This window comes from Diadema antillarum, unplaced genomic scaffold (genome assembly GCF_040938485.1).
Source record: "Diadema antillarum isolate AM-2024a unplaced genomic scaffold, OU_Dant_1.0 seq00000235_RagTag, whole genome shotgun sequence".
Lineage (NCBI taxonomy): Eukaryota > Metazoa > Echinodermata > Echinoidea > Diadematoida > Diadematidae > Diadema > Diadema antillarum.
The window spans coordinates 331,422-357,043 of NW_027271284.1; the positions used below are offsets into that span (position 1 = coordinate 331,422).

A 25,622-nucleotide genomic window follows, 5' to 3' on the forward strand; every position below is an offset into this window, starting at 1 on the left:
TCAATTAATATTTGAAAGATCATGAGTTTCAATTGTCCCTTTTAATGAAATTGCAATTTAAATGTGTTTCTGTAGCATTTTAAAAAGTCATTTTGTACAGCCATATATGGGAGTCTCAAATAGATATATGTTGTTTTCTCGAAATAATATTTTTGGAATTACTACTGTTTCGTAAAGTTTGCATTTCCAAGCTAACTTAAATCTAATTCAATAGCAGTTTCCATTTTATGAAACTAGAGATGTTTCTTCAATTGAATATGCCTGTATTTTCTCAGGTTTTCTTGAAAAATAAGTTATTTTTGTCGCAATTCCGAACACCTACATAAAAAAAAAAAAATCGTTTCTGAACATTTTCGAGTAACCCCTCGCTCTGCTCGCGCGCGGGATGGCAAGTGCGTGCGTTCGTTTTAGACTTGGGAGGCAGCTAGCTGTTTTGGCCGTGAACTTGGAGACACGGTTACAGAAACTAACTGTTAAAGATAATCAAGATACCTCAAAATGTAAGTAAATTAGTATGATTATCTGCTAAACTACATAAGGAATCCAATTTGATCTTTCAGTTAGACATCTCACGTGTATTTGTCCAGGATTTTCTACGTACTTTGTTAGTGTAACGTTATTAGGCCGAGATGGTCACCTTAAACATATAACGACTAACGTTAATGGATGGTATTTCGAACCGGTCCCACGTCTGACGAAATCAATCACCCTTGCCAGTATAAAAGAACACTGGCGTAGCCAGGGGGGGGGCGATGGGGGCGGTCGCCCCCCCTAAGATTTGGACCGGGGATTTGGGAGGCGGAAAAAAAAAATGCGTGTATACTGTATGCATGCACATGAAGCGGGTCTCCTTTGCAACCTTTCATCAAATAAGATATATTTTTTTAATATTTCACTCAAAGTGTTCACCAGATCGTTGAATTTCAATTCAAAATATGCAAAATCTCTCGTGCTTGGGAGGGGGTATCCCCTCCCAAACCCTCCCCCTCTGTGCCTCTTTCCCTAGCCAAGTACACTTTTTAGATCTTCAAAAAATTCTGAATAATTCTGAGTGCACAAGACTTATCACTTATATTCCGAAAACTGAAGGTTCCCTCATGTATCTTAAGGGGAATTTCCCCTTTTAATCGACCCTTTCCTCCCTCAGCCCCCCCCCCCCCCAAAAAAAAAAAATCAGTTTTTTTTTTGTGTGATTTCTCAAATGTTGATTCCATCAAATATGCGTATACGAGATATCTCAATTTCAACCTTAAAAAGATAAAAGCTCCATCGGAAGGGAAGGGTGGAGATAACACTCGCCCACGCCTTCTCCCTGCTCGCCCCCCCCCCCCCCCCCCCCCCGGCCATGCAAAGAAGTAGACTGTGGCTATACCCAGATCGCTTTATTTCAATTCTAAAAACGCAAAAGCTCCGCGAGCGGGAAGGGGAATCCCCCTTCCCCTAAGCTCTATAACGCTTTATACATACGCACAGATGGTGCACATTCGGAATAAGAGCTAAATTCCGTGATTTTAACACTTCGATGAAAAAGTATTGCACCAAAAATTTGCACCAGATCGCTGAATTTCAGGTCTGAAAACGCAAAATCACCTTCGTGTGGGAGGGGATATGCCCCTATCTACACCCTCGTGTGCATGCTTTTTCTGTTTGATTGCTGAACAGACAGCGTTCATGATATTCAGTGTAAGAATTAATACAAGAAGACTAGTGTATCTAAATTATACCATTTTATAGGCAAATGGTTCAATAATAATCTACACTAAAATATACTGCAACCTTAAACAAGTGGGACTGTTTCAACTCGTTAAAACACGCAAAAACGTGCATCAAATTGCACCATTTGCAACATCCAAATGCAAAAAGTTCTCGCCGTGGGAGGGGGGACACCCCCTCCCACACCCTCCCCTACCCCCTCGCTCGCTCCGCTCGCTCGGGTTCAGTCGCGTTCATGATATTCAGTGAAGAGAATTAATACAACAAGTGTATCTAAATTATACCATTTTATAGGCAAATTGTTCAATAATAATCTACACTAAAATATACTGCTATCTTAAACAAGTGGGACTGTTTCACGTCGATGAAACACGCAAAAACATGCATCAAATTGCACCATTTGCAAAATCAAAATGCAAAAATTTCTTACCGTGGGAGGGGGGACACCCCCCTCCCACACCCTCCCCTCCCCCTCGCTCGCTCCGCTCGCTCGGGTTCAGTCGCGTTCATAATATTCAGTGAAAAGAATTAATACAAGAAGTGTATTTGAAATATACCATTTTATAGGCAAATTGTTCAATAATAATCTACACTAAAATATACTGCTACCTTAAACAAGTGGGACTGTTTCACGTCGATAAAACGCGCAAAAACATGCATCAAATTGCACCATTTACAACATCCAAATGCAAAAAGTTCTTACCGTGGGAGGGGGGACACCCCCCTCCCACACCCTCCCCTCCCCCCTCGCTCGCTCCGCTCGCTCGGGTTCAGTCGCGTTCATGATATTCAGTGAAAAGAATTAATACAAGAATTGTATCTATAAATTATACCATTTTATAGGCAAATTGTTCAATAATAATCTACACTAAAATATACTGCTACCTTAAACAACTGGGACTGTTTCACGTCGATGAAACGCGCAAAAACATGCATCAAATTGCACCATTTGCAACATCAAAATGCAAAAAGTTCTTACTGTGGGAGGGGGACACCCCCTCCCACACCCTCCCCTACCCCCTCGCTCGCTCCGCTCGCTCGGGTTCAGTCGCGTTCATGATATTAAGTGAAAAGAATTAATACAAGAAGTGTATCTAAATCATACCATTTTATAGGCAATTGTACAATAATAATCTACATCAAAATAAACTGCTACCATAAACAAGTGGGACTGTTTCACGTCGATAAAACGCGCAAAAACATGCATCAAATTGCACCATTTACAACATCAAAATGCAAAAAGTTCTTACTGCGGGAGGGGGGAAACCCCCCTCCCACACCCTCCCCTACCCCCTCGCTCGCTCCGCTCGCTCGGGTTCAGTCGCGTTCATGATATTCAGTGAAAAGAATCAATACAAGAAGTGTATCTAAATTATACCATTTTATAGGCAAATTGTTCAATAATAATCTACATCAAAATAAACTGCTACCATAAACAAGTGGGACTGTTTCACGTCGATAAAACGCGCAAAAACATGCATCAAATTGCACCATTTACAACATCAAAATGCAAAAAGTTCTTACCGTGGGAGGGGGGACACCCCCCTCCCACACCCTCCCCCCCTCGCTCGCTCCGCTCGCTCGGGCTCGGTCGCTTCGCTCCCTCGCAGACTAACCGCCCCCCCTAAGATGAAATCCTGGCTACGCCGTTGTAAAAGAATACCGTTGTTAGACAGAAAACCAGTTATATCTAACGTTAACGTTACATTTCAACTGCTATTTCTACTAAAAATCTATTGCAGAGGTTAGAGTAACACCGTTAAACGCTAACGTTAGATCTAACATTAACAAGTTAGGCCTACGTATATAACTGTAGTGTAGGCCTGCAACAAGGCGAATGCGAATTAAACACTGGATAGTGGAACGTTATTAAACTGTAAACTTTACGCTTTTCGTTCAGGCTTTAGCTCGTCGCTTGTTGCAGTCGAATCGAGGCCTAACACTATTTAACAGTGAGAGATGGTCTAAGTCTATGTAACATTAGATTTTAACATAAGTTGTAACGTTACAGTGCAATGTAGTTCTTGATCTATATAACCCTTGCCTTGGATTCAGTGTAGGTGGCAAAAGGGTCCTACTCGATTACTAACGGTCAATTGTTTAATAGATCTAACACTAACGCTACCAGTGCCAGTTTGTTAGGCCTATATTGTCTAGCAAGGGGTCCACTAGACCTATCAAAGTATAGATGGTCTATGTCTACTATTTACTACGGTCTTGTAGAGTCTAACATTAGACAGTATGGTACTACACTAGGGATAGCCCGACCAGACGCTGTGTATAGTTAGTTATATTAGTACTAACGTTACAACTGCTAGAAATCTAGGCCTTATATAGGCCTAAACGCTACTGGTAGACAACTCTATCGTTGTGTGTAAGCCCTAGGTCTATTAAACAATGCAATGGTTAGATTTGTGTACAGCTTATTCTTTTCCACATGATGCATCTCCAAACGTTTGAAGCGGTGATAGTGTTGATCAAGGTCGGCGTAGGCTCTACCTTCTTCCTCTCTCCTTCCTTCTTCTCTTCTGGTCTAACACAGGTTAGAGTCGAGAAGTTAGGTTCTAACAGTGTTAGACCTAGACCAAAGTCAGTCTTTAATACCTAACGTTAAGGGCTCTAGGTCGAAACTCTAACGTTGAGATCTTGAGCATTGACTGTTAGATGTATCTATCTAACGCCACGGTTAGGCCTAGATCTACACTTACACTTGTTTTGCATATTATCTGAAAGCCTGAGAGGACAATTCTTCTTAAGTTCTTCTCTGTCTAGATGTAGATGGTAGATCTATAGATCTATAGTATAGTCACTGTGTTAGAGCTCTTCTCTTACATCAATCAATCCTAACAACTAGACACTAGCCCGTAGTTGACCAGTGCAGTAGACTTGGCCTAGTCTAGACCCTTGACCTAGAGAAGAGGCTACCTAACGGTAGTAGGCCTAGAGGAAGTTCTACAGACTCTGTTAGTCTCTAGACTGTAGATCTGTGTGTAGAACTAAATCAGGACCTAGATCTACATCTAAATGCAGTTTTACTGGCTTGATTTTCATCAGTTTGAGAGATTAAAGTTGGTTCTGAAAGACATCATTCAGATGCAGATCCAGAGAGTAGCACTATAGAGGCTGAGACCTTGTGGGTCTGCTAATGCAAGATTTTGTTTTTGATAATTACTAGTAGTCTAAAGGTTTCTAGCTGTTTTCTAAAATCTTGGTCTTGGGAAACCTACTTTGGTTATCTTAAAGTGTACCAGTTAGACTGAGGGTAATCTCTAGCTTTTACAAAGTTGTGTAGACTATTGTCTATTACTGAGTAGGCCTAGGCCATAGACCAATTTCATCTAGTAAAAATTTTACATTTTGATTTACTTATAAAGGTAACATTTACTGTCAATTATCTAGGGGAATAAGGAAAATTATGTCAATGCAAATATGTCTTTTCAAAACCATCTTATTTTCAGTATCATTCTTGCTTCTTGCAGTTTAAATTTCATTGTTAATTTATAATCCTCTACTTAGTAATTGTGACCCTGCACCTCAAAACAAACAAAAAGTCGCCAGACATGCATTTTTAGTTAAGACCATATTCTGAAAGAGCAGACTTTAAGCTTTAAAATGATGTATAACTCAAATCAAATGGACTCTCCTAACCTATCTAGATATTGGAAAGAAAGCACAAACTCAGGAAAAGTGTGAACTGAGAAAAGAGGCTCTGAAGTACAGTGTCTATTCAAGCGCTTAATCTTTACCAAACCGTGCTGGCTGTGCAATGAATGGGACAAAAAACAGGAAGTAAACCACCAGAGTAACAACAATGAAGGGATTATCAGATTAAACTGAAATTAAGCGTGCCTCATTAACACATTCTGTCCATAATCAATACCAACTTTCAAAGCGGTAGCATTATCCTTTCAAAAGTTATTAGAGTTGAAAGTGAAGAGTGTGGACAAGGTTTTTCAGAAATGAAAAAGGGATTCTAAAGACACACTTAATCACACTATTCTACCAAAAATGTTCGAGATAAACTGCTAAAGAAACACACTTTCCTGCCCGTTTTATGATACCAAATGTTAGTATAATGTAAAAGAAGACCCGCTCTTTCAGAAAATATGAAAAAGTCAAGTTCGGCTAGGTTGACCCATTTCACTTATTTTCAGTCCTCACGCAAAATCAGTGTGTGCGACTTTATGTTCGTTTTGAGGTGCACGGTCACAATTAATAATCAATGAACTATTGATGATTGATATTTTCAGCTAGTTGTTCTACCAGGTGGACTGACAGAGTCTTGCTGGCCTTCCTGCTATGCCACAGAGAGAGAGAGAGAGACCCGAGAGACACATCCTGACTTGCCCATATGTAAATAAAAATCCTTTATTCTTTCTACTTTACAAGAAAGTGCAGAGTGTACGAAACTAGAAATGTTGATAAAAGGATTTTTGACAACTATGTTTTCTTACCAACAACTACATTACCTTACTCTGCTCGCAAAAATTAATTGTTAAAAAGGAAAAGCACTTTTATCTATAGTACATCATAAAACTAGTTACAAGGTAAATATGAAAATTGAAAATATGAATTTATTATTGTGAAGAGTCCCCTGAAAGAGTAGTATTGTATTTACTGAAGAAGAGATAATGTAAAAATGTAACATAATCATATGAAACCAACACAGATTGGTATGAAATACTGTATATTTCTCATGTGCACTTGACGGAGGCACAAATTTAGAGTGCGAACAGATTGAAATACATCTTTAGTTTCAAGTTAACTTATTTTGGAATTTGTTGCTCTGTTGTTTTCATCAAGGTGTGAGCAACACACGGACACGTCGACTTGCAGATGACATCAACCAGAGTGAGAGGAAGAGACGTCAATATCCTGTCTGGATCTAATCTGTGAATCCTTTGTCCGTACTAGCTCTCACAAGTAAGTATTAATGATTAGAAATACCGGTATTAGAAATTTGTCAAAATCCAAGTTGATTACACTGTACCTCAATTTACAAATTGATTTGCATATTTTATAATATATATAAAGATAAATTTTATCTTAATGCACAGACAAATTAAAACACTATGTTATCAAATATTTGTTAGAGGAATTACAGAAGTTTTCTACTGTGTAGATCACTTTTATAAAAAATGCGTGGAGTATCAAAGATGATGAAAATAATAAGAAATAATAAATGACAGATATACATGGTTTGCGGAAGTGACACAAAGACCAACCCCTTCATTTATAGAATCTTATCTAATATCATCTGTATGCTGAATGTGCTTACTTTTGTTTCTTTCGTTCCCTGTCACACTTCAAGGAAAATAATTTTCGTAAGGTCTGATTTATTCTCTTTGAACTTCCTCTACCTCCCTGTCTCCCTGTCTCCCCCCCCCCCCTTCCCTGCCAGGCTATCCGGTCAGCAACCAACGTCTGAATGCAGGGCATCATTGGAACCTCACTTCCTACACACAAGGAATGCCTCCATTTCCTGTTCTCAAGTGTATTCACAACATATATGACTTTGTTACATATTCATTGGGAATTATTTCTTACAGTAGATGAGGTGTAAATTTGATTTCATATGTGATTCCTCCTAATTCTTTAGTGCTGGAGTAAAACAATGACGGATATTTAAATGTCCACAAAACTACTGGGTTAATGTGATCTACAGTAGAATTGGATTCATTTTCAATTTTGCAGGCAGCATTATTAAGATCGGAGGCACTTCTTGAGCTCTTCCATGCTGCAAATCACACGATTGGCATAGACACTGTGAGAAGAATCGATACAACAATAGCAAATGCGATACTAGACAGGTATGCAAAGAATGGTTATGTCTATATCCCAACTAATATTGTCACTGGTAGAATGGTTCATTGCTCATGTGATAATATTGATGTTCTGGAAGACACTCTCGATGGAAAGAACACGTTCCATTGCACACAGATGATGGTTTGGCAGAGAGGTCCAGCTCCAAAGCAAGAAAGAGGGGAAGTAGAGAGAATGCCCTTCCTCAGGCCGAGAGCTATCAATCCTGATGCCCTGCAGGAGTTTCAGAAGCTCGATAAAGCAGTTCTTCCACATGGCAAGAGGCCAACTCCTTCATTTCATGGTGAGAGAAACATTGAGGTAGAATTCCGCAGTAGCATTAGCGATGAAAGGAGTAAGGCTCGAAGTAAAGATATGGCATGGATTGTATCACGTGTACTAGGGGAAGAACAAAATCAATCTGTTCCGTCATGGAGAACATTCAATGAAATGACAAGTGTAGTTGATCCTCCTATGACAACGGCAGGAATGCTTCCTATCCTGCAAGCGCCAGCTGATGACAACGACACACTCACAACAGTCATCAATAGATTTATTGCCATATCAACGCATCTTGGACAGGAGCATACTATCATCACAGCTGATCAACCATTGTACAGTAGAGGAAAGGAACTGACATGGGCCAACCCTAAGTTTGGAAAAGTAATTTTCCTCCTTGGCGGACTCCACATTACTTTCAACTTCCTGAAGGCTATTGGCCAGCATATGGAAAGTGCTGGGCTTGATGATCTGTGCACAGAAGCAGGAGTCTATGCAACGAACACCACAGATTCCATGCTTGATGGAAAGGCCTATTACCGTGCTGTTCGAGGACACCAACTAACATATGAGGCACTATGGCGCATCAAGTGGCCACTCTTCCAGAAGTGGCTTTCTGTGAACAGCGCAGAACGTGGCTTGCATCTTTCGGGACTTGCCAAAGACGTTACGCGGAGTTTCAAGGAACAGAGAAGAAAGGGTAAAGATGCATGTGGATCAGTGTCACTGCTATCAGACTTCATAACTCAGAACAAGATACATGGTCTCGTCAGAGAATTTGACAGGAGCTTTTCTGACAACCCAAACTTTGTGCTGTGGTCCACATACATGGAAATGGTTGAAGTACTGCTAGATTTCATCAGGAGTGAGAGGGATGGTAACTGGAATCTGCATCTAGAAACCTTCGAAGCAATGCTTCCCTGGCTAACAGTCTATGATCATACCAACTATGCAAGATGGGGTCCTGTTTATCTGTCGGACATGAGACTTCTCAGCAAAACTGCTCCTTCCATCCATGCCGAGTTTGCAGCAGGCAACTTTGTGGTGAAACGGTCTAAGAGGTGCTTCAATCAAGTCTCTGCAGACCATGCAACAGAGTGGATTAATCGCACATGCAAGATGCATAGTGGCATCATTGGCATTACGAGGAATGACCAGGCAAGGAACAAGTTTTGTGTCACATGGGCAGAGCGGTCCAGGATAACGCAAGATATGCGTTCTTTGTACAACCTAGCAGATGAGAAGGATGTCCCCGTCACCCGTGTTGATGGCCTTTCTTTGAGAAGAGAGCATGACATTGAAGATGTTGGCAAGCTGACAACACAGTTGGTAATGTTGGATGTGTTTGGTGCAAGAAATGCAGAAGTTGAAGGAGAATGCTGCAGAGGTGACTCGCCATCCTCTGTCAGGGAACAATGCTTAGTGTCACTTGCTACAAGGGATGTAGCAACTCCTGACGTAACGAGAGATCTGATGACAGCAGAGAAGCGTGGAAAACAACAGGTGATATCGTTTGTGAAGGAGCGATTGATTGAAGGCACAATTGGCTTTCATGCCACCATGAAGAAAAATCGTTCACATACCTTCGCCGATCTCTACAAGACTAAGATAACAACTACTCTTCAAACTCAAAAGACTATCAAAGCTGATCGAAAACTTATGCAGCGGTTGTTGAATGCTGTCACTGGAGGGCGATCTTTGGAAATGGCCAGTGTTCTCGAGCATGAACTGTCACCCATTCCTTTGTCGTTGGCCAACATTGGTGGTGAACTTAATTCAACTCCCAAGGCAGAGCTTATCAGTGCCTTAATGGGTGAAGTTCATACACCATCAAATGTTCCGGATACCAACCTGAAGACATGTCTACTAATAGATGGTCATGCTCTCATCCAAAGCTTGGGGAAGCCACGTGGATGTCGAACATTTGGTGAATATGCCGATGTTTTCACAAACGTAGTGACACAGAACTTTGGGAAAGTTTCAACAAGGGTAGATGTAGTGTTCGATCGTTACATTGGTGGATCGTCAATCAAAGCGGCTACCAGGGAAAGGCGAGTGGGCAAGAAGAAGCCAATACGAAAACTCATCGATGGACCCCACACCTTACTTCCTCAGACATGGAATCAGTTCATTGCACTAGATGAAAACAAGGCGGATCTTGCAGCATTCCTGAGTACATCGATGATGGAAAGGTGTAAAACTTTACCAGAACAGTATGAGCTGGTAACAGGAGGTGGCTTCTCGAATGGAACAGAGGCACGGTCTTCCAGAAGGAACAGGATACCACTTCAGGCGAACCATGAAGAGGCTGACACCCGTTTGATACTCCATTCATTAGAAGCTGTCAGGAGAGGCTTTGAAAGGATCGTTGTTCAGTGTCGCGATACTGATGTGATGGTGCTTCTGATTCACTCTGTCTTGAATGAAGCCTTGGAAGTTTGGATGATCTCTGGAAATAGGCAGCAGAAGTGTTATCCACTTCATGAATTGTCAGAGACAATGTCTCAAAGTGCAAAAGAGTGTCTCATTGGGTTTCATGCTTTGACTGGCTGCAATACTACTTCTAGTTTTCGTGGTTATGGCAAGAAGTCATGCTGGAAAGTTTTCCTGGAAAATCCTCTTCTGGTGAAAGGGATTGGTCGTGACGGAGAACTTGAGCCAATTGAACAGTTTGTTTGTCAGTTGTATGGAACAAGTATCCAGGCCAATGTAAACTCAGCTAGGCTTCATCTCTTCGGTAAAGCAAAGAAAGGTCTCGAAATGCTACCGCCAACAAAAGATGCACTGCAACTACATGTTGAAAGAGCAAACTACCAGGCAAAAGTGTGGCTGCAGGCATACAGAGAAGAAATTGTGATGCCATTCCCAGCATCCACCCCAGCTTGGAAATTGAAGTCAGGTCGCCTAGTTCCCATCTTCACATCCATACCACCAATTCCAGTTTCTTGCTTGGAACTAGTGTCATGCAGTTGTAAATCCAAGTGCAGCACAGCCAGATGCAGTTGTTTCAAGAATGACTTCAAGTGCACATTTGCCTGTGCATGTGAAGCAATAAATTGTTGTAACCCAGCATACTGAACATACATCTATATTGACTTTATCAATATAATCAGTACAGTTGGGTTATTTGTCATTTTACAAACTGATTTGATGCATGTACAGAGATTTGTGCATGGTGAAGATTGGCAGAAACGAGTACAATTTTCAGCAATATGGAAGAAGTATCAATAGGTTTCTGAATACTTTTTCATCATTTAAGAACTTTGATTGGGTATTTTTTCCCCCTAAGTTTGATAATTGACATATGTCAGGTGTGCAGGGACCTAGCAATTCTATTTGTAGATTTTGGCAACTTTGAATTCAGAAAAGTATTCAAGGGACGCGCTACTCATGGATTTTCCAAGGGTAGTAGTTTATTTTATCACTATCAATTGAACATTCAGTGCAGAAATTTTAATAGCTCTACGAAACTCGTGACTAATATCAACCAAATTGAAAGTAGACTATTGAATATGTGCAATTGTGGCAGCTATTTCAATAGTGGTGTACTATTTTGAGCACTATATATCCAAACTCCAATGCATTTTGATAGTAATGAGAGTTATCAAATAGATGGATGGGATATATATTGGACAACTTCAATGAACAAAATGGAGAAGTTAAACTATTGCCTGTAGACAAGAATCTGCTTCTCTAAAACTTATGTAACTTTTGAGATGGTAGACAGTAAGCATAATGTGATTTGTAAATGTTAGAAACCCATATCTAAGGATTATTTTCATATTGTTGAAGACTGCTTATCTGCTCCTGGTTATTCGGAGCCCTCATGAATGTTTACTGGTGTACTTGAAAGTGAGATCATTTATCTACCTTTTCAATCTGATGTCAAACTTACTTCAATTGTACTGTCACACATTCCTTTGCAAATATTTTGAATTGAATTTGCCCTGAGAGAATGCAGTACATTGTATTTCCCAATAATAGGTATTGCAACCATACCAGAGGCAGATGTACAGCGCATCTTAAGATGATGACATTATGATACACGTAGTATGATTTATTCATGTATCCACTATGTCGTTGTTGTGTTATGCATAATGACGGAAACGTAGATCAGACTACTAATAAGTAATATTGTCAATTCAGCAAGTCTTTTTTTTTATGTGTATGTGTGTAATGAAAAAAAGGGGGTCTTGAAGTGACCGCCAACAAAAGTTGCAGTACAATGTCATGTTGAAAGACCACACTGCCAGGCAAAAGTATGACTGCAGGCAGAAACAGTAGAATCGTGATGCCCTTGCCATCATCGACCTCAGCTAGGCAATTTACGTCTGTTCACCTGGCTTCAATCTGGTCATTCATACCATTCGAATCAACATTTTCATCTTGTAATTGTGTCAAGTAGATGCAGATCCAAATGCAGCACAGCCAGATGTAGTTGTTTCAAGAAGAACTTTAAGTGCCCATCTGCCTTTGCATATGATCCAGTTAATTCTTTTACCGAACCTACTGTATGGCTGTACATTAACTCCATCGACGTGGTTGATATACAATCAGCCCAGTCTGTTTTGTTGTCAAACTGATATGATGCAAGTAACATAGATTTGCATAACGTTGATATCGCCTGCTGCTATAGTGGTAAAGGTACGCTGATGAAAATCCATTCTCGGAAAAAAAAATAAATATCGTCTCCCGTTCATTTTTTTTTATTGTGTATAGATTGACTTAGTGAACATTGTATGAGATTATGGTGATTGAGAGTTATGTCGTCAGGTGGCTGGGGAATTTTGAGAGTTCATGATCACTGAATTTTGTTGTTGTTGAAGATGTGACAATATAGAAAGAAAAGAAATTCGTATGTAATCAGAGAATTACACATATACATATATATGTATATCTATACATATATACACATATATATACATATATGTATATATGTACACATGTATATTTGTATATTTGTATATATATATATATATGTATATATATATATATATATATATATATATACACACATATATATATATATATATATATATATATATATATACATTCGTATCCTGGATGCATGATACATATAATTTTTTTTATGTCATCGAATTCGTGTTCATTCCAAACAATGTTCATTTACTATTTCCAAAGTTTTTACACATTCAACCATCATACAAAAACTACTCATATCAAGTTAGTCTCCCACGGGAAGACAGATCAAAAATGAAATGTGAATTCAAGTACTTTATTTTATGACAGCTTACTGAAATAAAAGAAATCTTATGCCTATCCGTTGCATGTGCTTGCATGCCAGACCATGAATCCCCAAGCTTAGGGCCTACTCGGGGAAAGGGGTAAAGGATGAGAAATTTTGATATAATTTTTTCTCAATAAAAGGTAATTACACTATCAAGGTTTCCATGACAACCATTTCCAAACTTAGTAAACAATGCATATTTAACTTCTTTTGGTTTCATTGTGTAACTGACATTTCTTTTTAAAGAGAAATGTTTCAAATACTTGTGTACGTGTTAGAATTATGCCATTATTGTTTGAAATTTTCTGAGACTCCACATAATGACTAGTTGCTATGGTAACAGCACTACTGATTGCCCTCTATAATTTTTAGGGCAAAGAAACACATTTCATTAATATCAAGTTGTCACAAAGGAGCTGTTACAGCCAATTTTTCAACACATCCATTGACTTCGCTAATATATCACATAAATTACCATTTGTGCTTAAAATGTGTATAGGCGTATACGCTATAGGGATCCTACATTCAATTTTCTTTCAAAATGCGCGTCCGGTAAAAATACATCGTTCCTTTGAGGATAACACAAAACAAGTTATATTTAACCTCATCTCACAATTTCTTTGTTGCATGTGATTTCAGAACATATACAATATGTCCAGTAAATAAATACTTGTAAATAGTTCGATTTAGATAGTGTATAAAAACTTTGAAATATGAGTAGATTTCACAAATGATAATTTTGAGTAAATCACGATTTTATATTTCATCGTGCCATATATTTGTGTGTAATAATAAAAATTCAAATGCATATTAGTCATATTCTTAACTTCAAATTAAAGAAAAGACCTTTGTAATTTGAAAGGTACTTATTAATCATTACTTATTTCGACAAAAAAATAAAAATCGTGATTTTTGACATTCTTTCAAATTTTGGGCTAAAAAAGGCATTTTTCGGCAAAAACGCGCGTGACATCCGGCCGTACGCTAAACTTCAGTATTTTTGCAAGACTTTCAGCTGGGAAACTTAGCATTAACAAATTTTGCCGTGCAAAGTAAAAAAAATCGTCTTGGCTGGCCTACTATTTACAGCAGCTTCATAGACTGGAGTTTTTGCTCTCACAGTGTCCCACAGTGTGAAACACAATGTGAACGCAGTGCGAAATCTCTTTACATTGTTAAATCGACAGTTTTGACATTGTGAACACATTGTGAGTCATCAATTCACAGTATGAAGCAGAAGATATGATCCGAGAACTCACTGTGAAAAACCACACCACAGTGTGAAATCATTTTCACACTGTTAAATTCGAACGTTTTCACATAGTCGCACAGTGTAAACATGGATAAAGTGATGGTAAGATCATAACGCGTATAGTAATGTTGCCTGTCGATGGTGTTGGTGCTTGACAACATGCATCGCGTCAGTGCCCCCACCCACCCCCCGTCTCTCTCTGTGCATAATATATGATACATGATATTATATAGTATATGTAGCCTATACATAATTGTGTACATATTTACAAGTTTATACCCATCATGTCTATGTTTTTTCTCTCCCCCTATCTATGTCTATAAACCCTGTTGCCCTATACCGTCCTACTATCGAGAAAGCTTGTATCTCTTCATGAATAATATAGCAGTGCGCTGTTCAAAACGGAGCTGTCAATCTGCACACTGCATTATCAACTTTCATACATCACTCTGCACTTTGTCAGAGCTTGACTGATGCGCAGCAAAGTGAGCAATTAACCATAATACTGTAATATATCAATGTTCAATGAATGTGACTATTTAGCATGCTACAGAAGAAATACTTTATTGCACACACGCGCACACACGCACACTCCCTTGACACTGTAGATGTACATATCAATGTACAATTTTTCAATCAGGGTTACTTTGTACACAAATCACTATGACGACAGTCGGTTTCATATATCTTCTCTTTTTTCAATATTCTATATCCAAAACAATCACGTGAAGATTTTTTTATATCATATACAATTTATATATAGATATATATATATATATATATATATATATATATATATATATAAACTATATGTCATATAGTCAGAGGTCCACCCTTAACTAAATGACATATCTTCGCCTCATGTAGTTGGCATATGAACGGGATTGTGACCAATGCTTAGTACTTTCACGAAAACATCTACAACTTTAAAATTTTATATCTAATTTATCATTCATCTGACTAAAACAGTATATCCCCACTGTGTTTGCTTGATACTATTACTTGATCGCCGTGATAGTGAAGTCTAATACGAAATGGAGATTACTTCGGCAAATTTTATCAGTGTACGAGCTACTCAAGGCATGAAGACAGCCACTCATTATTATCTCTTCTTCCTTGCTTTTTCTTTTCTTGCTTTTTTTTTTAATGAGACTCGTTAAGACTATCTTTGCACACTGATATTTTCCGGTCTGTTTCAGGAGCAGTTACTATTAAGCACCTGTTGATTGACATCAGAGTCAGCTTTCCTGAAAGTTTGCCGTTAATTTTTCGACGTTCGTTTTAAACAGACAACCGATATTTATGCTGTGTATCAATATTGCGAAAGCAACTTCAACATCACAAACATTGTGTAAAAGAGGTGTTACAAGACATGTCACAAAATATTCATTCGCATTGACAGAGAATGACACAGTGCAAATTGATTCCATTTCTATTTATACATTGCAAACAAACGATAAGAATTACTTATGACAAAACGTCAAAACCGGAATTACACAGCGTTTCATCTTTACACTAGTGATATAAGGCGTACAGCTGAAGATGTTTGCACTGCATATTATTTTGCCTACATGTCAAAAAATCATATTTAGTCTTCACATCAGATTCCCCTTTCCTTGCACACTGGGATTCAGGATATTCAACACAGGCGCCCTGACGATTTATCTCTTCCCCCCCCCCCCCCTCTCTCTCTCTCTCTCTCTCATTAAAGATCATTCCAAACTGCATGATTGAACCCCACTGTCTGTACCTGTTACGATTGCTACGCGTAAATATAGAAAGTGGAAAACTCCGTTGAGATATGACAATAAAGACAATCATACTTAATACACACAAAAATATATGATAATATGATAATTATATCTAATGTAGAATACAATTGTATAGTATGTACAAGTAGAATACATTTTTTTTTTAATTTTACTGCACTATCAACACTTGTGTAATAAGTTGCTTACAGTAATCTGTGTTGTTCATAACTACTTTTATACAACACCTCAGAATGATGTCGAATTGTGATTGGCCAAGAACATGTCACATGACATTCAATAGAAAATACCTATCAAACTCATTGAGAGTGACAGCCAAGCAATAGGCCCCTGGCATGGGCCTATTGCACGGCTCGAAGGTAGTATAGCACGGCTTCGCAGGGGGCTACTACTGCACGGCCGCTCACTGTAGAGTTCTGTGGCTCACACTGGCAAAGCGCCAGCAAACTACGTGCTGGCCGGCTGCGCTGCGCTGCCGGTAAGTCTCACAGACCAGGCGCGGTGGAGTACTGCAACGTTAACGTGTACGCGCAGCTACCTTAGCTTACCTAGCTAGTTGCATGTATTGCGGCCTTACCTACTGCTGTGTTTTTACTTTTTGACTCTGATCTGCTACGTGGACCACAGTAATCCCAAAATCAAGACTTCATTTCAAGTTGAGAAACCGTAATTTGATTATATTTCTGTGTTTTCATACAAAATCATTGTCGGAAATAGACAAAGTCTAGACCTACTAACAATTACTAGATCTACCGACATCTCAGATCGGCCTAACTTGTTAACATTCAGGCCTAACTCGATCTAACGACAATAACGTTAGTGTAGAATGGGTATAGACCCTGCAGAGTTTGTGATTCCTGTGACTGTGTGGTCGAATCATGACGAGTGTTTGACAGCAGTACACAGGGTGGTTTACAATTCTCGGCCTAATTGTTACATTTATTTTTGGGCCTTCATGAGTTGGCGGTCACTAATTTAGTACTGTGATTGTGGACAAGGTGTTGTGTAAAACGAATAATTTATGATTTTGTTCGTGCATTGGGGCACGTAGTATCGCACGAGGCGCGAGATTCGCCACTTGTCTATTCAACGCGGCGCTACGCGCCTTGTTGAATAGACCAGTGGCTTATCTCGCGCCTCGTGCGATATTCGTGCCCTGATGCACTCACAACTCATAAATTATTCGTATAATATTGCACGGAGTTTGATTGCAAACGAGCAAAGCGCATATTTAACAAGGGCATTTTAAAGTAAGTACATAATCAGATAGAGCAAAATAAAACATTTTCGATAAAACCTTACTAACTTTTCCCATAACAGTAAACATTCTTGAAGTTATGATTATGAAATATCCCATATTTTCTTATGATATTGCTTGTTTCTTGGCAAATTTATTCGTAAATATTTCATATTTACAAGTCGAATGAAGTTAATTCGTTTTGCAATTACGCTTTATATTTATTTTCCGTAATCAACCGCAGTGACATCAAAGGAACCCCACTAGACCGACACCCACGAGTCATACAGCCCACGAGTTCGACATTGAAAACAGGTCCATGAGTCATACAGCTCACGAGTCATAGAGCCCATGAGTTCAACACTTGGCAAATAAAGCCCATGAGTTCGACACTATGTAAAAACAGCCCATGAGTTCGACAGATACAACACGGGGCTTAATGTGTCGGTCTCGTGGGCCTTGTTAGCTTAGTGTCGACCTAATGGGCTGTATGACTCGTTAGCTGTATAACTCATGGGCTGTATGACTGTCTTGTGAGATGTATGACTCGTGGGCTATATGACTCGTGGGTGTCGGTCTCGTGACGTGCACCCAAAAGAACAGGCCTGCTGTGATAATGCTGTACTATAATCGTGGGTAATTGCACTAGACCCATAATTGTACTTGTTGATTCTTCCTTGCAGTGCTCGGAGGCATATTGAAAAATTCAACGTACATTAACTAATTCAAGAATTTTTCAACAATGTTTAAAGGATACTAGGTTCATTCATTTTTTAAAGCATATAGAAAGCTTTAAATACATACACCATTCTCTTTTGAAAGACATGGGTAGGTATAGGTACGACTGGCTTAACTCGATCAGGATGGATCTAACCTCTTTTCTTCTTCTTCTTCTCTCTCGTATTCGCAAAAAGTATTGGTATCATCTTCGAAAATACGGATTAGGCCTACATATTCAGATCCCCCCCCCCCCCCACACACACACACCTTCATCAGAAAATCTTTGTGGAATTCAGCCTTCAAAAGTCATGTTGTTTGTTTTTTTGGGGGGTGTATTTTGTTTTGTTTTGTTTTGTTTTGTTTTGTTTTGTTTTGTTTTGTTTTGTGTTTTTACCATTTTCTCAGGATTTGGGGGGACTTTTTGTGTTTTTGATAGAGATAGAGAGAGTTAAAATAGCGTGTATTGGGCTGCAGCCCAAGCTGGCGTGTCATCAGATCTGCGTAATGAGAACGCAATCGCAAACGGTTCGTGATACCTAGGTGCGAGTAGGAAAGTCCTCTTCCCTTTGATTAATGTAGAGAAACACAATGACAGACGCTGTGACAACCATCCCTGCAGTAAGCAGGAACGCCACCAGACGATTCAATTTCAGAGCCACTGCCTGCCAATCCTTGCTGTATTCTGTTTTGTCGTGCCCCTTTCTGTTTTTGACCGCTGCTCTGTCCGTAACTGCCGTTTCTCCGAGTTTCGCCTCTTCTTTCTCGTCTATTTTGCCTATGGGTGGGGTCGGTTCGTGATAAATATACGAGAGGAGATTTGAACCCTTCCTCTGCACCTTCGTCTGTTGAGTGGTTACAGCGCCCGATATCGAACCCGCGGCCCAGTTGAGACCGGACAAGCGTCGCACAACCCAGTTTCCGGTGGTGGATGGTTCATACTGCTTCGAGCTGGTTTGGAGCAGAGCCAGCCTCTTCAGCCACATGGGCACGGGTTTGCTGTGCTTCTTGTGGATGTACATGGTCAGGATGGATGTGAATATGGAAATGGTGTTGATGACGATCGAGGCTACGAAGAAACTCCCTGTGAAAAGCAGTGGATAATTTCATTCTCCAGTGAACGTTTGCCATTCGCTTTATATTTAAAACAGCAATAACAACACACTTTCACATTTCCTATACTTCCGTTTTCAGTTTTTCGGTCACGTAAGATTACTTTTCTTGAGCTATTGCACATGCTTGTGGAAGATAGAGCGAGGTAAGGCATAATGACCTATGGTATCATAAGAATTACCCGCATACGTGTTGATACATCAGACAGATCAATTACAGATCCACTGATGTGCAAGACACTTAAACCTGGTTGCTTGCATCCAATATTGAAAAAGGAACGACACAGACATGGGTATATAACTTGGTTCACTATTACTTTCACCCTTTCTGTATCAGGGACTTTTGACAGTTTGTACAATGATGTGGATTTTCATGTGCAAATCGCCAATAAAAGCACACAAAAGGCGAAGAAACATAAGAACAAAAAAAAATAAGGTCAACAAGCCTCACAAGGAGAGAAAAAAAAATGAAATGAGACCAATTTTACAGGTCCCCCCCCCCCAAACACTTAACCCTTCCTCATGTGCATCCAGATGGCTATTGATGAAGAAACTTAATTAGTGCACTATTCACCTATCAGAGGAAACTCCGTTCCTATGGGCGGCATGGACGTGGACACCAGCTCCTGGAAGAGGAGCATTGCTAGGAGATTACTGGAAGCCAGGGAGACTTTTTCCTCCGAGTAGGGGGGCATGAAGAAGACGAGGAGTGAAACCATTGACAGGGTGGCGCTGGGCACGATCACTGTGATGACGTAATAACGGGACTGGCGCTGTCACGAAAAAAGGTACAATTTATCATCATTATTATTGTTATTATTATCATTATCATTATTATTATCATTATTGTAATTATCATTATCATTATTATCATTATTATTATTTAAGCGTTATAAAGTATTTTCCGGCAAAGGTTGAATAAAATATTCGATGTTCTTTATCACTCGCTTTTTTTTTTTTGGGGGGGGGGGAGTGTTTTCTTTTTGGTCATACTGCGTCGATTCTTCCCATTGTTTAGAAAAATTCAATTGCACAATATATTCTACTCAACTATAAACAGTAAAATTTATTCGGTGTTTCTTACTTAAGAGGATATCTATGTTACTTATACCATAGGTCGATAATATTTGCTGAAGGAGAATGCTTTCGATGATCACGTCTTAGTGTACGGCCCCATATTATGACGTTAGAAAGAGAGGATACGCCAATGGAAAACTGAATAACATCTTGTTTTGCACGTTTCGGGGATGTTTGTTTGTTCATTTTTTTTGTATGTTTGTTTGTTTGTTTGTTTTGTGTTTTTTTTTGTTTTTTTTTTGTTTTTTTGCTTTGATCGCTGAAATCACAGGGATAGTTCTCTTTGATTACCTACAAGAGGAATATCTCGTGTCTTACTGAAAAGATGAGGAGGTAGTGGATCTCTTCATATCCATGTTCGCAGCAGTCCCATTTAATCCTCTGCATTTCTTGCTCAGCGCTTGTGAGGTCCCACACCCCGTTCTCTATGAACCCATCGGTCAGGGCGCCATATCCGGATGCTTTCAAGCGAATCTGTAATAAGTGTGATAAGACGGAAAAAAAAGATGAAGAAGAGAGAACTTCATTTCTCATTTAATTTCAATTCATTTTCATATTTCTCGCCGTAAAATGTATCAGGTATGACAACACAGAATGACAATGATAATGAATATGATCCAGCTTGGATGCAAAACAGAATAAATACAGTACTGCATGGCGATTAATCTATGGAAATTTTAATTTAAGTCGAATGCTAGAAAAATACGATGAATCCTACTTGAAAATAATAATATTGTTGATTAAATTATGTAATACATAATAACAATATGATATATAATATTTTAATATTGCTCATTGTTTACAAAGAATAATATGAGAGAGGGAGAGAAATGAAATGAGATATGTACCTTCGGATTCCAACAGAGTTGTATTCTGTACAGACTAAAAACTAAACAATAGACCTATACTCTTGCTTCAAGATAATGTAGATGAACGTAAATTCACAGCTGTATCCTGGGGATATCAAAAATACAATAATAACTTAAAGACGAAAATGATATGCTGTCATCCATGACAATGCATGCTCTTGGTGCATTGACAGTGATTACACTCCCAGCCAATACAATGTAGCCAAAACCAATTGATGTCAAAGCAATCCACTAACACACACACACACACACACACACACACACACACACACATGCAAAATCATTATTCGCGTGCATGCTCACATAAAAAGGCTTTCTTCAGTTGGGTCAATGTCTCTCCATTATATTTCCGAACGCCTTTTGTTTTACGTAAGTAACAAAAGAATTGCAAAATGCCATTTAGTATTCTAATCAATGATTCAGTGTATGGGTGCATGCATTTGCTATCAAAAAAACAAAAACAAAAAAACATGAACGAGGATTAGACAACATACTCGTACCGAAGAGTTGTCGAATGCCCACGAAGCGATGATGAGGCGGCAGTACTGTTTGTCGAACGGAAAGTAGCGCACGCGAACAAGACACGACGACACGAAGGTGGAGCTAGAGAACCACGTGACCATCCCGTTCGGCTTGACAGATGCGATTTGGTGGTCCATATTCACAACCGTCTCGTCTATCCTAGGGAATTAATTTCAAGCAAAGGTTCAATTTGGAAAGGGCGCAGTAGAGGTAGTCTATTCGTACATGAGAAAACGGTAGGGAGATATATTCCGTAAGTGCTTTATACCTTTTTAAGGCTCTTGATTTCAGCACCTGCTTACTTCTAAATTCAGTGTAATGACTGCTACTTATGTGCATAACCACTTAAATATACAATGCCTAATTAACATTTGATACTCACGACGAATACAGTGTCAAGTCTAATTTCCAAATCTTCTTTACGGGAACATGGAGAATGTTGACGTCACCATGAAACGCTGGTTCCCAAGACAGATATTCGTCTTTCCAATTCTGCAGAGAATAAAACAGCAATGGCAACATGCATTCATTTAAGGTTTCGATGGGAAATTGCTCCGTACAACCGATGAAAATAATGATACTGAAAAATGTATAAGAATGTCCACAAAGAACTGCTCCATATTAAATGGTATGTCAGACTTTCAATACATGATTATTATGAAACTGATACTTTTGAAAACAGCATTTATCATATTGTACCTGTGGAAATTCAGACAAAATGAAAGGAATGTTGGACAAAATATTATTTTTCATGTTGCTTTCAAACATATTTTGAAACGATAACAAAAAGAAATAATATATTATTTCATTTAGGCTATTTGTGACGTGCTGTACGCTAAACTTCTACTTTAACGCTAAATGTTGCACAGCATCATACTCTATATAGATGAGAATACGATTCTGTTATATTTTGTTGCATCCAAAGTCTGATAGCTAAACGTTGACTGCAGCAGATAAACAACAACAAGAACAACAACAAAATAGATATCCTGTTTGCGTTATGTCAAATAGATAGGAAGCAAGCTTTTTGCATAAAAAGTGTTATAACTTTAGCAGGTATAACCACTCTACAATACGCAAAAGTTAACGATTAGCTACTCACCAATTCTAGATTTGCAATGACCGTCAGCTGTTGATCATTCTGTGCCTTGTCATATTGGGACGTGAAATCAAAAAGAAAGAAAGAAAGAAAGAAAGAAAATGATGAATAGACCTACACCTTGACATATAGTATAGAACGAAAGATATATCTTATTTCTTGAACTGAATTATGAATAATTATCGCTTCAACTAATATCATACTTTGCATGATTATTCCAGATTGCTTAGTGAATTATGAACCTTATCCTCACTTTCTTTCTTTCTTTTTTTATAACATGCCTTAAAGTCTGCCTTTACAGTCCATCATGTTTTTTTGCATATCAGTTCTTATCATTGTCGTCCATAAATATTTCCAAAACGTTGGCAAAATCAAAATGAATATGCATTCCTGAAATACCTAGATGACGGGCATGTTTCCTACATTTGAAGTTGATTTAGGTCATCGTTGTAAGATTAGTTGCTCATTAATCATCACTGGTAATCACAGGTGAAATTGATGTTCTGTTTCTGCTAAAAATGTCCATCAGTGTTCATAATTGTAATATCCATACAACATGACATAACACGGAGTTTCGAGAAATCTGTCGATTCAGAACACGTGTTTGAACTTAAATTGTGGATGTGCGGATAACATAAAGAGTCGATCACGAGCTACGCCGAAATCAATAGTAACTTGACTGAGAGTCACATTGATTTATTGATTGATAAAATTATTTCCATGTTATCTTAGTTTTAACGGAAATTCCCAACGACACTAAGCTCGTTATTTGTTTGCATGTAGATAAAATGATACAAAAGCTATAGTATAGCCAAATTATGTACAAAGTTAAAACGCACTATGTCATTAAATGCATACGCCCACACAAGAAAATGTGTAAAGTAAAGATAAAGAGCACTGTTACATGGAATGTATATAGGCCTACTCTAAAAGAGCGAACACTTTACAGCAACATTTGCAGAAAATACCGAACGCAGAGGACAATCTTCGTAAGCACAGCTTATTTTTGATGAACTACATGCTTTGAGCGGCAAAATACAATGAATCTATAATCTATCTATAATATGAAAGGAATTATTACTGTCATCCGCATGAAGTCTGGAGAACATCTATTTCTGGAGACTTGAAGTTTTAAGAAAAGTTTGCCTCAATCAGGTAAAGCTATCGTCGTTGCTGAATTGCTTCATGGATATAAAAACAAAAACATTTTGACGAATGATAACTTGGTGATATGCACTTTATAATACGTTGAAATACGCGGCTGAAGATGGGTATAGGTAGAAAATCTTTTACAGACTGATGGTATATGAGAAAAACTGACTCACGAATGACACCATGCGCTTGAAATTGAGTCTCAGATCGATTTCGACCACGTCGGATTGGTTTCTGACCGGGCGAAGGGAGGGCTCGCCATAGTTCTCGAGAAGACTGTCCAGCAGCTTCTTTTGTGGCGATGAGAAATGCTGGTGCGATTCACTCTCTGTTCAAGAAATGAAAAGAAATGACATGTCTGTGAGGCAAACAAATTGTGTTATTCATCTTGAACAAAACGTAATGTTGCATGTTCCTCCAGGGTATTACAAAATAAGAGCAAGAATCTATTTGAGCACACTGAAGCTCTACATTATAATCCCTGTAAAAACAACTGACATATGGGAAGAAGTGTCCAAACGTTGCTGCTCCCGTCAATGCCCATTATCGCCAGATCAAACCTTGTTATATCAATATTCTGTAACAAATATGTCTACCAGCTGCATCTATCGGACTGTTTTCTGTAAGATCTTTCAGAACTTGCAATGTCCGTTTGATTAAAAGCCCTAGAATCACTTTTTTTTTTTCAAAATCTATCAAACAATCATCTGAAATGATCTTTCTGAAGTGCTGATAGCTTTTGTCAGATTTGATGATGATGGCTTGAAATCAGCCTGCCAAAATATCAAGATCTTGAAAATGACATCGCGTTTTAGAATTCTCATCAGAACGAAGTAGTGGTCAATGCGAATAGAAGAAATATTTCACCAAGTCAGCAGTATGCCAATATTGGATCGATTTCACAATAATCATTCGCATAAGGGTTTGCCCGTATCAGATGATCTTACCGCCTCGAGCAGCAGAGTAAAGGCTGGTAGCAAACAAAAGAACAAAAGTCCAAGACAATGCACTTGCCGCCATGACCAGGTACATGTAAGTTTGACCTGACAACTTGTGATATCAAGTTTATGCTTCTTAGTCCACTGGGTTGCGAGTTTCATTTGGCGACGAGTATACGTCCAGTGGCGCCGCGGAAAGTGTACGTTCAAAGTAAAGGACGTCAGCTGCAATTACGTCACCCAATACGTTTTTCATAGGTGCGCACCACAAGACCTTTGACACAGACATACAGAAAAAAAAAGAGAATGCAACCGGCTGTTGTCCTTGTGCTAGCTTTGGTTGTTACATTTCAGTGGCGGATCCGGGGGGGGGGGGGTTGGGGCATCGGGCGCCCGCCCCCTCTTTATTTTTTTTGTGTGTGTGTTGTTAAAACGCAAGAAATAAAACGAAAAAATGGGGGGGGGCGTGCGCCCCCTTTAATTTTGTAAAGGCGCTCCCCTTTACTGAATTCCTGGCTGGATCCCTCTCTGCGTTTTGTTCTTGTGAATGATGAGATTCATGCTGTCAATCATGATTTCAACTTTTATTAATGCCTGACTTCAAGTGTGTGCGTGTTTGTGATTCACACAGTATGAAAGGAGGAGAAGGGTCGAACGGACAGAGGGGGGAGCAAGCACTGGTGTAATAATCAGACATTATCATGGTTCTGGCGCCAAATTAGACCGACAAAGAAAAAAAGATAGTCAGATCAGACAGGGTAAGCAGTGACAAGATTTACCGATAGAGAGTAGACGGACGCCGTCCACGTTTTGCTTATTATGATTATCTCAAAGAG

General features: G+C 39.0%; 1 protein-coding gene and 1 long non-coding RNA gene across 2 annotated transcripts; one reads left to right on the forward strand and one right to left on the reverse strand.

The window, feature by feature from the left end:
- Positions 1–5,984: 5,984 nt before the first annotated feature.
- LOC139729365 (uncharacterized) lies at positions 5,985–7,355 on the forward strand. Its single transcript, XR_011710864.1, has 3 exons — positions 5,985–6,066; positions 6,517–6,636; positions 7,115–7,355. It is a non-coding gene; the product is annotated as an uncharacterized lncRNA (long non-coding RNA).
- An 11,201-nt stretch (positions 7,356–18,556) lies between these two features.
- Positions 18,557–21,734, reverse strand: LOC139729377 (neuronal acetylcholine receptor subunit alpha-10-like). The gene is made up of 4 exons (XM_071640304.1): positions 21,570–21,734; positions 20,525–20,680; positions 19,704–19,902; positions 18,557–19,101 (listed from the first exon to the last, which is right to left on the reverse strand). Exons 1-4 carry the CDS (start codon positions 21,732–21,734, stop codon positions 18,557–18,559), a joined length of 1,065 nt encoding a protein of 354 aa, XP_071496405.1.
- Between the last annotated feature and the right edge of the window lie 3,888 nt (positions 21,735–25,622).